This window comes from Danio rerio, chromosome 8, assembly GCF_052040795.2.
Source record: "Danio rerio strain M-AB ecotype USA chromosome 8, GRCz13ab, whole genome shotgun sequence".
NCBI lineage: Eukaryota > Metazoa > Chordata > Actinopteri > Cypriniformes > Danionidae > Danio > Danio rerio.
The window spans coordinates 57,043,387-57,056,866 of record NC_141028.1 but is presented as its reverse complement, the minus strand read 5'-3'; the positions used below and the strand labels follow the sequence as shown (position 1 = coordinate 57,056,866).

The 13,480-nt window shown below is 37.9% G+C and overlaps 1 protein-coding gene and 2 long non-coding RNA genes across 7 annotated transcripts in view; 2 read left to right on the top strand and 1 right to left on the bottom strand.

Annotated features, from left to right (window-relative positions):
* The window catches only part of LOC148679673 (uncharacterized), a 140,816-nt gene that overhangs the window by 34,342 nt on the left and 92,994 nt on the right, over positions 1-13,480 (bottom strand). The window lies entirely within an intron of this gene.
* Positions 1-13,480, top strand: part of frmd3 (FERM domain containing 3) — a 97,675-nt gene that overhangs the window by 58,989 nt on the left and 25,206 nt on the right. For 3 of the 5 annotated variants that reach the window (XM_087265465.1, XM_087265464.1, XM_087265468.1), the window contains exons 10-13: positions 6,233-6,321; positions 12,401-12,475; positions 12,577-12,645; positions 13,190-13,314. In XM_087265465.1, coding sequence (XP_087121591.1) covers positions 6,233-6,321; positions 12,401-12,475; positions 12,577-12,645; positions 13,190-13,314 — 358 coding nt within the window. The remainder of the gene's footprint in view (positions 1-6,232; positions 6,322-12,400; positions 12,476-12,576; positions 12,646-13,189; positions 13,315-13,480) is intronic. The other 2 variants (XM_087265467.1, XM_087265466.1) reach the window with 1 other exon arrangement.
* Positions 1-13,480, top strand: part of LOC147842882 (uncharacterized) — a 797,275-nt gene that overhangs the window by 763,645 nt on the left and 20,150 nt on the right. The gene's annotated exons all lie outside the window — the stretch shown is intronic.

Genomic DNA, 13,480 nt, shown 5'->3' with positions numbered 1-13,480 from the left:
ATAAAGCCTGAAAACCTGAACTAAACACAAAGTTCCCTTGGAAAAAAACGCTAAAACCAGCTACATGCAACAGGTCTCTAAGGGAAACATTGTATCCTGCAGTTTATAATCACAGTTAGTTTATTGCAGGATATTCACACTAACACAGCATGAGTTGTTGCCTGTCAGATTGAGATCTCTGTTGGCACAGACTGGTAAAGCTCTTCGACATGATACTTTATTTTGCGCGCTGTGACTTTAATCTCAGTGTGAGCATCAGCAGTGAATCGCAGGGCCAGCAGTTTGATGCTAAACGCCCTGGAAGTGGTTTGTATCGATTTCTGCCCAGATCGGCTGTTCCGTTTAGTACCCCCATCTATTGATCGTCGTCTGAGATTACAGCATATGCGAGGGGTTAATGGAGCTCATTCTCCTGACACTTCACTTTATCAGACCTCATATATGTCTCCGTCACATTGATCTAACACTTACATATTCACCTCCGCTTCAGTTCTTGGTTTATAATCCAGGACGTATATTTACTGGGCTCAAGTTGTCATATATAGTCGGGGAAATGAGTATTAAAGACGTCATCATTTTTCACAGAAAGCATATTTCTAAAGGTGCTAATGAGTGAAATTTTCTGCAGATGATGGTAGCGATCATGCAAAGAAAACTAAATTAGTTAGTTTACATATTAAGTTATGTGTAGAATCTGCGGACATTTTTTGCTATTTCTGTGGAGAATTTTATTAAAAATCGGCAAATTTCTGCAGAATAATTTTAGGAGAATCATAACGAAAAGCTTAAAATATGAAATATTAATAATTTTTTTATATGACGTGAATGTATTATGAAAAATAATGCCTTTTTACCTCTTATTTAATGTTTAAAATGCAAATCCAATTAGATCCACTTATTTGGTAAACAAATCAAGTCTCTCATATATAATATATCTACCGAAAGACAGAAATATTACTTTAAAGACGGTATTGTAAATAAATCGTATGAACATTTTAATATTAGTATTAATATATCACAATAATATTAGTGAAATGACACATTTATACAAGTAAATAGACTCAGTGATGGGCTAAAAATCTGCGGATATCTGCTGATTTCTGCACGTGCAGATTCCGTGTAATAAAATGAAACAACACGAGGTAAAAGTATTGAACACATGAAGGAAGGAATGTTTAGAAAGTTAGGGATATCCCAGACAGCAGCTGAAATCTCTCAATAGTTATTCTGCCCTTCATCAATGTAAATGAATATTAGCTGCTTTAGTCTAATGTCTACAGTGGCAGGAGGATGAAGATGCAACTAGGGTGGACATTTCAGCAAGACAATGATCCAAAACACAGCCAAGGAAACTCTAAGGGTGCTTTCACACCTGCCTTATTTAGTTCGATTGAATCGCACTAGAGTTCGTTTCCCCTTTTGGTGCGGTTCGTTTGGGCAGGTGTGAATGCAGCAATCGTACTCGAGTGCGCACCAAAAGCATACCAAATAAGCGTACCGAGACCTGCTTGAAGAGGTGGTCTCGGTACGCTTTCAAACAAACCCTGGAGCGGTTCGCTTGTGGTGAGAATATGAACCGTACTAAAACAGGTCCAAACACAAAAAGTACTGCACCTTTTGGACTAATTCAGCTGCCGTAGGCCAATGCGCTGTGCATTATGGGATATGGAGGAAAAATATTTGTTGACAGCGCTTTACCAACAGAGAGAGAGAGAGGGGAAAACAGTACCTGATGGATCGTTGGTAATATTTCCGCAGGATGAGCATGTCGCAGTTTAGCTAAATTAATTCACGGCTCCTCCTGAAGTGACGAGCAATGCATTAAACACTGTTTTCCAGCCGCGGCCGCGCTTCATTCTCCAAATGTATAGTTTGTCTAAAGCAGGGATACAATCAGCCAGCGCAGTCGTCCCTCCAGAGTAAAAGGTTTTGTTTACCTGCGGTAGTTTATTGGCATTTTCCCGCATGTGAATTCTGACCAATCAATAAGCAGTTTAGGAAATATGTTCAACAACATCTGGCCAATGAGAGATGTGGATTTTGTCAGATGCCTGCATTTTGGTTCGTTTCAACTGGTTCAGACCAAAGCCAGCAGTGTGGTGTGAAAACGACTCAAAGACGGCAGAAGATGCAACAATGTATCATTTATTGCCCTTGGTCCGGACCAAATGAAGCGAACTACAGATGTAAAAGCACGCTAAAATGCTTTCGGAGAAAGAAAATCAAGCTGTAGATTGGCCCAGCCAATCACCTGACTCGAATCCAATAGAAAACACAAAATAAAGATCAGATTTGGTAGACAAGACCCACGGAAGCATCAAGATTTTTACAGTCTGTGAAAAAATCCCATCTGAGCAGTGCATGCGACTTCATTCTCCATATGAGAGGTGTCTTTAAGCGGCCATCACCAAAAAAGCCTTTATAATACATTTCAGTAGTTCAGCACTTTCTCCTTGTGTCATTCCATTGTTGATACACATAACCTTTATTATTTTGGTTTTGTTTTATTTTTATGTTTGCATTGTTTGGATTTTTACCTAAATCTGCTTTAATTCCATCTCAACAGCTCCTTTCGAGTTATTCCCAGGAAAAAAAAAACATGACGTGTTCAATACTTATTTCCCTCACTGTAGTCCGGTTGGGAGTTCAGCACATTTAGCTTCCTGTCGTCAAGAGAAAGAGCTGGAAATCCAATCCATATCGACTCAGCAGAAAACCAATAGCATGTACTTTCATTACAGCACTGATGCAGCTTCTGTCCTCTCATGCATGAAGATTAATCTAACACGTAATTGTCATTGTAAAGCACTTTATGGCCTACTGATTGGTAATCACAGCATTGGAGTGGTGATAAAATACAGACTATAGTCACGTTTACAATGTAGAACACCGCTTTATTAGCTCTTGTGAGTTTTTACAAAGAAATAAATGCTTTATATACAGTAGTCTTAAACATTCTCATGGTTCGACAAAAATATCATGTGCAGACTTTACAACAGTGATAATAATTAGAAAAGGTTCTTATTAATCAAATCTATATTCATTCAAGAGTTCACACTTAGCTGATGATTGATTATCAAGCTTGTTTGGCATGCTGTACCGGGAGAGAGCCCTGAGCTCATAAGATCCTCGTGCCTGGGGCTCCCTCCCGTTTGCAAGGCGAGAGGGGAGTTTGAGCTCAGGTAGATCTCGAGAACTCCCCTGCTGTAGTAGCTAATTAACAGGTAGGGATTGCTCCGTCTCAGGCTCAAATTAAGTTTTAGAAACAGGAAAAATCTGATATTTGGGGAAAATTATCATATGGGGTAGTACAATAGAATCCAATTTTTTTTTAAGAGACCTTCACATGCAGGGCGTTCTGGCATGTTGCAGATTTGCAACATTGGCCCAGTGTGGTAATTAGACACTGACGCCTGAATATGATATGAACAATAACTTTTTATATACAACTTTTCAAACAATGTAACAAATTGCTTTTCTGTGGCAGAACAACAGCAAAAACAATATGGGATCCAAATCCAACATCTCAAATCCACTTTGATTAGGTCAGGTTTCTAAGTCACTTTGTCATGTGGTACTCCAAGAAACAGTTTTTGTATATTGTGTCATCTGGTGAGCAAGTGGGGAAACTGTTTGTTGCTAATGGACAACCAAGTCCTGCAGTGGTAATTCTGAGTAAAAAAAAAAACTCATAAAATATGTATCTGGAGTAATAAGGTAGTTAATTTTAACTGTTGCAAATCTGCAAAGCCTGCCTTGAGAAGGTTATGAGATAACTACTTATTAGGAGCATGTCTATGGTGCTGATTTGGATTAGTCAATTAACTTAAATTGCATGTTTTTGGACGGTGGGAGGAAACCGGGGGACACCCACATGAGCATGAGGAGAACGTGTAAACTCCCTACTGAAACATCAGTTGGCTTGGTAAGGACTAGAACCAGTGACATTCTTGCTGTGAGGCAACAGTGTTAACCACTGGGCCACCCATCTAGGAAAGAAGGAGTAGAAGTGAAAGGGGGGATCTTCAAGACGAAGACGGCTGTTATATGGAACTTAGGCCGTACTCACACTAGGTACAGTTGCCTCGAACCGGGCCAAAGCCCGCTTGTCCCCCCTCCCGTCTCCCCCGACGGCCCGCGCTCACACCACAAACGGGCTTCGGCACGCTTACGTCATCGCTGCTGCGCTGTTCAGTGAGAAGCGCTCTCTCACTCAGCAGCACAGTGGAGATTTCTCTAGTTATATCGTTTCAGTCGTTTGATATGCCGTCAAATATTTCACCAAACAGTCCTTAGGGATGCGGGGACACGCAGTCAGATATTTCGCCGAACAGATCCGCCACTTTTGGCCCTCATTTTGCGGAATGAGGAGGTCTGCTGAAGGCGCGCAGCTGTCGTGCAGTGAGGGGTTTGCGTCTTTAATAACCTACGGCAGTTTGCGTTCACTGAACAGTAAGAATTATTAATAAATCCAAATGAAACAGCCCCTTAAAAGTCACGTCTCGCTTTCGGTTTCGGGCTTTGGTGTGTTTTGCACTCACACAATTGCCCAATTGAACCGCGCTCAGGCACACCTCTTCCAACCGGGCCAGGGCCGGCCAAGTGAACCGTGCTTGAGCCCGATTCAGCGCACTCACACTTCTCAAACGATCCGGGAAACGGGCCTGGGCACGATACGGATGGCATAGTGTGAGTAGGCCCTTAGAGTCTAATTATTTCTGTTTAGTGACAAGACTTTTGTCTAAGCAAAGTCAGACCTTACTGTCCTAATGAAATAATTCAAAATCAAGGCATGATCATATTTTATTTTGGCAAAATAAGTGTAATCTAGAGACATTTGTCTTTACAGTTTTTCTTGTTTGCTTTGACCTGGTTAAAGAAACTAGGTTCCTCTTCATTTTCATTTTAACTATCCCAGCAGAGCAAAAGACCGGTCTTGCAAATGTGTAAACTCTTTCTCATTGGGTTGACACATTTTCTCCACCATTTTTCAAAACAGCTAACACGGATGTCATTCAAGCAGTCCAAACTCCATTGTTTTAGTTATGGTAACCAAACAGAAACCATCTATTCCTAACTATTAGAAACTACCAACATCAATATGAATTCAGTGAAGCACCGGTTTGACACTCCTTCACACAAATCTTTAAAAAGTAATCAGTCTGCAAACCTTATAAAACGGTGGAAGGTCTGTGTTGTTCTGTGCCAGCATGGATGGAGAAGGTCAATAGTGGCTATGTCTTATACTCCCAATAGATTTGACTGTATATTGGTTTACATGTGTTTTCTCTAATATTTACAGTATTTTATTACTTTTGTCTGTTTTTACAGTATTTCAGTTTTCAGCCACTGTTTGAAAATTGTCATGAATTCAATATAAATGTAATCAAAGCATTTCTTATTCTGGATGCAATTCTTTGCAAAAAGGCAAATTTGACAGCCCAAATAGAAAGACAACAAATGGCATTGGCAATAGGCTACAATGACAAGCAATGGTGGTGCACTGACTTCTGTATTTTCTATTTTGTTGTCTATTGTATAATGATTAACTGAAAGAGCTCATATACTTGTTTGCAAGTTGTGTTGTTTGAAGGTAAAACTAGCTTTTGTTGCATATTTTAAATGTTTTGACACGGTATGTGCCTTTTGCCAGCAAAATGTGTCATTTTGACCATGAGTGCCGCTGTTTAGGCCTGTGTGTTAACTGTTTTGAAAATGTGGAGTTTCAGTTGACAACTGCATCCAAGCAATCGAGAAAAACTAATATAAACCACTTCTGATACCAAATGATCAACTAGAAGTCAAGTTAGTATTTGTTGTTCCTAAAACTTGGATGGGTGATAAGACTTTTGTCAGGTAGTGTATGTTCATAGTGTGACTAAAAAGGAAATAAATGTACACTGTGTTCGTTCTGGTCAAAGTGTTGCTAAGCGTCTGTTATAGTGTGTCATATTGATCCACACTCTCATATTTCCAGCACTGTTTCCAGTAAAGCCCGCGAAACACACTCAACGTCCATCACTCTCACTCACACTCACACAGATTTGGGTCAGCATTTTGTTCAGCTCTCATTATTTATGACATTGTGCTCCGATTCCATCTCACTGTAATTTATAGACACCTTCCTTTCTTCCTCCACCCCCCCTCCCCGTTCACTTAAGCTGATTACTGTTATCATTTCAGAGATTGCACATTTCAGCTGTTCATCAACTCTCTTCATTTCTCTCTGCAGAAGAAACTGGTTCTGACCTTCCACACCTCCACACCAGCAGCCTGTAAACACCTGTGGAAATGTGGCGTGGAAAACCAGGCCTTTTACAAGTGAGTCTTGCAGTCCATCCATATTAGGCATGGGCTGGTATAAGTTTCTGTCGATACGATAAACCTTGGATAAAATATCACGTATTGTGATTACTACTCTAAAATATGTTCTTTTTAAATGTCTGGGTAAAAAAAAAAAAAAACTTTTTCCCCATTGAACACCATGGGCTCTTTTTTTACGATCTACGTGCAAAGTCTAAAGTGCATTAAGGCGCAAAACTGTTAAGGATATGTCCGAATCCCCGGCGCATGGTCAACAGGGTTGTGCTTATTCTCTTAATAAGTTCTGGGTGTGTTTTGAGCAGAACGTGCATTAAACCAATCAGAGTCTCATCTCACACACTGCAAAAAATGCTTTTCTTACCTAGATTTTTTTGTCTTGTTTCTAGTCCAAATATCTACAAATTCTTAAATCAAGAAACATTTTCTAGACAAGCAAAACATATTGTCTTGTTTTAAGAAATAATATGCCAAAATGAAGTGAGTTTTTCCTTAAATCAAGCTAAATAATCTGCCAATGGGGTAAGCAAAATAATCTTGTTTTTCGATTTGTGATAAGATTATTTTGCTTACCACATTGGCAGATAATTTTTTATATATTATTTCTTAAGATAATATGTTTTGCTTGTCTAGAAAATGCTTCTTGATTTAAGAACTTTTACATATTTGGACTAGAAACAAGACAAAAAACTAAGTAAGAAAATATTTTTTTGCAGTGCATTCCCTTTAGGAGTCAGTTGCTATTTGCTATTTACATGGCAGACTTTTTAAATGGAAAAACTGAACGCTTCACTAGCGAGAAACAGTTAAACAGCATCTGCAGCACGAGGATAAAGAACGAGCCTCCTCCATTGCGCCTTTTTACTTTCTCTTAACTTTAATTTTACTCTTTACTTTTTTTATTTAGTGGAAAAGGAAACGGTGTTGTACACGCTCCAATGAAGACATCATTAGCCTACATATTTAATTTAGTTTGTTTAGCACAAAAATTTATTTCAAAACTATTTCTACATGGAAATCTTTCTTGAATTATATTGACACTATTGATCTTAAAGCAGAAGAGGAATAAAGCTTTTATTTATTTTTAATTACTTTTATTGTTTTTTATATAATTATTTTAATAATAATTGTTTTATTTATTTACTTTTTTACATTTACTGTGTTATTTAATTTTATAGTTTTTTTACGGTCATTGGTTTTTAGTAGTGAAAAAGCAGAACAATGTATTACTTATATTTTAAATGTATGTATATAATATTGTATCTGCACAAAATAATAAATATAAAAAATATATATATTTTTAATAAATAATAATATATAAATTAATAAAAAATGTATTGATATATTTTGCAAAAAAATATTTCTAAATTCAGTTCTAATTTCCTGCAAATGGATAAATAAACAATAATAACGAAGTGTGGAGTTATATCCAAACCCACATCCTGTTCTTATGCTCTATATGGTGATGCAGACATCTCCAAATCCCAACAGGTGGACAAATCTAAACTTGTTTTTATTAAAACAAATTTAAATATGCATGTAATGAATATAACTGCTACTAATAATAACATTATACAGATGCAAATTGTTATGAATAAACTGAAAAAAGGCCCTCAAAATGAAGAAGGCATGAAGGCAGTGGTTTTAAAATAGAAAACAATATTTTTTGTAATATTTTAATCCTTTATTTTTTTTATATGTAAAGATACTTGTGTACTGCTGTATATCCTGTGTGTATTACGCAATGTGTAAGCATTTGGACCACCATAGGCGCATAACTAACGCGTTCTGCGCTGGACTTTAGACTAGGTTTCAGTTGGTCAGTAGCACAGCCTATTTCATTTCTTCAAAATAGCAACGTGCAAACAATGCGCCTTAACACACCTCTTTCTTAGATCCGAACGCCTATGAGTCCACAAAGTGGCCCAAATGGATTTGCTATTGAAACAAACGTGAAAATAGAGTTGCGCTGGTCTGAAAATAGCAACAAATCGCTGGTTTAAAAGTATGCAATATTCACAGCATAAATGCAACCTGTGATATCGACAAACACAGGTGTGCATTTTCAGATATTCTGTCAGTTTGGTCATAAAGAGAAAGTCATCATTCAAAACAGTGACTACTCGCAAATACAACAACACCGTGCATTAATGGAACAGAAAACTTTTATTCAATCATCTCCGTCTGCCTGATCTTTATGCAGAAATGTGCCATCAAAATAATGAATGAATCTCAAAGTTTACATACATGTCCTGCCGAAGTTTTGAGTAGAAGTCATTTATAATATTTAAGCGTCAAATCGTGAATAGACGCGCCACACATTATAGTAAACTTTTTTAAAATGCTTGTGAGTTTCGACTAAGACTGAGGGCAATTTCATGCCCCAAAAACATGGTGCGGCACAAAACGAAATGTGGTTAATAGGCAAGGCAAGGCAAGGCAAGTTTATTTATATAGCACATTTCATACACAGAGGCAATTCAAAGTGCTTTACATAAACAAGAATAAAAGAAACAAGTAAAAAATAAATAAAAACAAATAATAAAACTGATTAAAAAACATAAAAACAGGTAAAATGTGATATAAAAGAATGAAAAATAAGAGAAAAACATAATAGTGCAATCTGTCGGACGCAGCACAGTGCTCATTCAGTAAAGGCACAGCTAAAGAGATGTGTTTTCAGTCTTGATTTGAATGTGCCTAATGTTGGAGCATTTAATAGATAAATTGGTTGGGTTACCTGTCAGTCATACCCTTGCCCATTCAAGCCAGCAAAGCTCCCAGATCTTCAGCCGTCAGTCTGGCTATATGAGACTGATGTGGTGTTCACACTAGATGCGACATGTGAAAAAATTGCCCTATTCCCTCCTAAATAGACACGTGAACATTTTGACTTTACTCGCTTAATTTGCGTATCAGATTCACTTCACAATAGACACAGCTTTGCATCGTGGGCGGGGCTTCTGTCTGCCCGGTGATTCTAGTTTCATTGCTAAATGGCTAACATGGATTTTATTGAGAGAGTAGCTGTGCTTTATGTGCTTTAGGAAGGCTGAAAAATAGCATAGATTCGCTCGGCGCCGTGTCTAAGTCCACTAGATCCTTTTAGAGGTGCACTGAGCTCTGTGAGTTCATCAACTCCTTTAGAAACTATACCTGGATGATGGAGGCTTCAGCAGTGCTTCAGATTGAGCCAAGCCCAGTTTGATGAACTGTTGTCCGGTTGCGTCAGGAGGTTTTTCCCTCGGATCACCAACAACAGGTGCTACGTCATAATCCCATCATAATAACCGCGTCAAATGCGCAAATGCTCAATTTGTGCAAATGGCGTCGCAGGATGTCTATCTTGTAAATCACTCACGCTTGACTTTTTGTGTCTGGTGTGAACGCACCATAACACCTCACAAGCTGGACTCGCTGTTGAAAGGCTCTAGTTGCTCAATGAGGACACCTGCTGATCACAAGGGGGTAATGCATAGTCGAAAAATCAAAAAGATTGTTATCGTTTGTCAGTTGGACGCAAATATATTGTTCTATTTATAGTTATTGTGCTTGAGGTGAATGGGTCTTTACATTTATATAATAACGTGCAATCAGTAAGTATACGAGTATGAGGTCATGGGGACAAAGGAGGCACACAACTGGCAGTGTTTCCTGAGAACGACCCTGATATAAGTGCGTCTGTGTCTCTAGTTACTATGTGTGAGTGGTGTCACATTACTGTTGAAAGCCCTTTAATTAAGAGCTGAAATGCCAGTCAGACAGCAGGCCCATCCGTTCAAACAGCCACTCTGCAGTGTTCATATTAACAACACACACATATTAGTCTGTCAGTCAGATCAGCAGACACACACACACACACCATTGCACATTAGCTATAAATCGCCAGTTCTGCTAAATGGTTTAAATATAACAAAAAGAGGTTAATATGAGAGTTAAAATCATGCTTACACGTGGTGTAAGGATAAACTTGAACATTTGTTTATCTGAAAAACACTGCTAGTCAGTTATTCTTTTTTGAAAATGTGCGTTTCGGGTCTTTGTTTTTGCCCACTGCTAGATTACCTTTACCAGACTATATTTCGGCACCACAGCTTGCCTTAGTGGTATTTTTAATTTCAGTCATGAAGGCTCTTTCAATATATGCTGGGAAATGTGAGTTCCAGAGGACAGTAGCAGCCTCAGAAAAAAGACTAAGGGCTCTATTTTAATGATCTAGGTGCAGTCTAAATCGCATGGTGCAAAAGCATAAAGGGTCTGTCTGAATCAGCTAAAAATACACTCTGCGTCACGGCGCATGGTCTAACAAGTTTGTGCTTATTCTCTTTATGAGTTATGGGTTTGTTTTGAGCATAACATGCATTAAACCAACCAGAGTCTCGTCTCTCATTCTCTGTTACATACTACAGTTAAGAGTCAGTTACATGGCGGACTTTGTAAATGGAAAAACTGAACGCTTCACTAGCTAGAAAACAGATAAACAGAGCATCTGCAGCGCGAGGATAAAGAACGAGCCTCCTTAATTCAGCCTCTTTACTTTACTTTTACTCTTTACTCCATTACTTTCATGGATAAGGAAACGGTGGAAACTCACTCCACTAAAGACATCCATTAGCCTATATATTTATTTCGTTTGTTAAGCGCAAAGATTTGTTTCAAAACTATTTCTAAATTCAGTTCTAATTTTTAGCAGACGAATATGTGAACAATAATAATGAAGTGTGCTAAAAAAACTGAGTTATATCCAAACACACTTCCTGATTTTATGCCTCATATGGTAATGCAGATGTCTCCAAAACTAACAAATCTAAAGTTGTTTTAATTAAGCAAATATAAATATGCAAATGATAAATAAAACTGCTAATAATAATACAATTATACAAATGCAAATTGTCATAAATAAACTTGAAAAAGTAGGGGGTAGTAGAGGCAGTGGTATTTATCTTTATGTAGAATTTTTTTGTGACATTTTAGACCTTTAATTGTTTTCAAATCTAAAGATATTTGTTTATTGCTGTACATCCTGTGTGTATTAAGCAGTGTGTAAGCGTTTGGACCCGCACAGGCGCATAACGAACAAGCTCTGTGCTGGACTTTAGAGCAGCTTTTAGTTAGTTGATGGTGCGATCTATTTCAGTTTCTCAAAAAAACAAAGCGCCAACAATTCGTCGTAAAACATCTCCTTTTCAGACACCCATGAGTCCACAAAGTGGCACAAACGATTTTTTATTTAAACAATGTGGTGCAAAACATGAAAATGAATGTTGCGCTGGTCTGAAATTTGCAACGAATCGCACCAAACTCATCTTGCGCCATATCACGCTCGCTTCTATTTATGTTGGCAATCTGGCAACCTGCATTTGCATGGAGTGGTTGGAAAAAAACCCTTGTCAAATATATTGAATTTGGACTGCAACACATAGTTCAACCACTAGATGTAAATCCTACATACTGTACCTTTAATTTTGATTAAAATAAATCAACCCAAGGTTGGGTTTATCTATATCCCAAAGTTCGGTTACGACAGCACAGCAGTGTATTTTATCTGCAAGTAAAACTAATTTCTATAACGGATAATGAATAACGAAAAACTTATTTCATTTATCTTTGCCATGATGACAGTAAATAATATTTGACCAGAAATTTTTAAAGGTACTAGTATTCCTGCTTAAAGTGACGCTTAAAGGCTTAACTAGGTCAATTAGGTTAACTTGCAAGCTAGGGTAATTAAGCAATCTATCGACTATCGAAAACAAATATTGCTTAAGGGGGCTAATAATATTGACCTCATAATGTTTTTGTTTATTTTTATCAAAAAATATTTTATTCTAGCTGAAATAAAGCAAATAAGAGTTTGTCCAGAAGAAAAAATATTATTAGACATACTGTGAAAAATTCCTTGCACTGTTAAACATCATTTGGGATATGCTTGAAAAAGAAAAAAAAAAAATTATTTTGACTTCAATGCGTCATTACACTTATTGTAAATGTTTGTTTGATCATCTTTTTTACGTCATTCACAGCTAAACCTTTGATTGTTCTCTTCATTTATTTCCTCTGATGTCTGTGTGGTTTTTAGATGTGCAAAGTCAAGTCAGATCAAGACTGTGTCCAGCAGCAGTATATTTTTCAAGGGCAGCCGATTCCGCTACAGGTGAGATCATTCCTCTTTAAAGGAAAGTTAAGCGAATGCTCATTTTCTGTGTGTTATTTATAAAATCTCCTACTATTTAAATGTTCCTGGTTGTGTTCCAGTGGTCGTGTGGCTAAAGAAGTGATTGAAGCCAGTTCAAAGATTCAGAGGGATCCTCCTGTTGTGCACAGGTTAGCATTTATTTCTAGTATATCTGACCAACACTTAGAGTGACACGGCGGCTTAATGGTTAGAACTGCCATCTCACTGCAAGAAGGTCACTGGGTCGAGTCCCGGCTGGGCCAGTTGGCATTTCTGTGTGGAGTTTGCATGTTCTCCCCGTTTTGGCGTGGGTTTTCTCCGGTTGCTCCGGTTTCCGCCACAGTTGAAAGACATGCGCTATAGGTGAATTGAATAAGCTAAATTGGTCGTAGTGTGTGAATGTGAGAGTGTATGGGTGTTTCCCAGTACTGGGTTACAGCTAAAAGGGTATATGCTGGATAAGTTGGCGGTTCATTCCGCTGTGGCGACCTATAATGATTAAAGGGACTAAGCCGGAAGAAAATGAATGAATGAATGAATGAGTAGGATTAAGTGCTGTTGGAATATCTAGCCAATTTCACTTGTTGTGGTTTTTTTAATGTGTTAACTGATTTCCGAGGATCTGATGCTGTAGTATTTTAGCTTTTTTTCTTAACATTTTTGTGATTGTGTGTGTTTTTGTTGCTGTTTTAGGTGTCAGTTTGGACAAAGCAGAAGCTTTACGTCACTCAGTCATAAACAGCTCATAATGAACATGGAGCCGCTTTTACCAGCTTTAAGCTCCAGCAGGGAAAGCAGAGACTCCTCAGCAGATAACGGTAACGTACACACACACACACATCTGCATGCACACACACCAAAACAATCACAGTTTTTCTCCTGCATGATAAAAATGATCTAAAGCACCTTTGAAATGAATAATGCACCGGCCTTTATTTTTGTATGGCTGACTCTGATTGCAGATTTTTCTTGGAGCAAATGGCC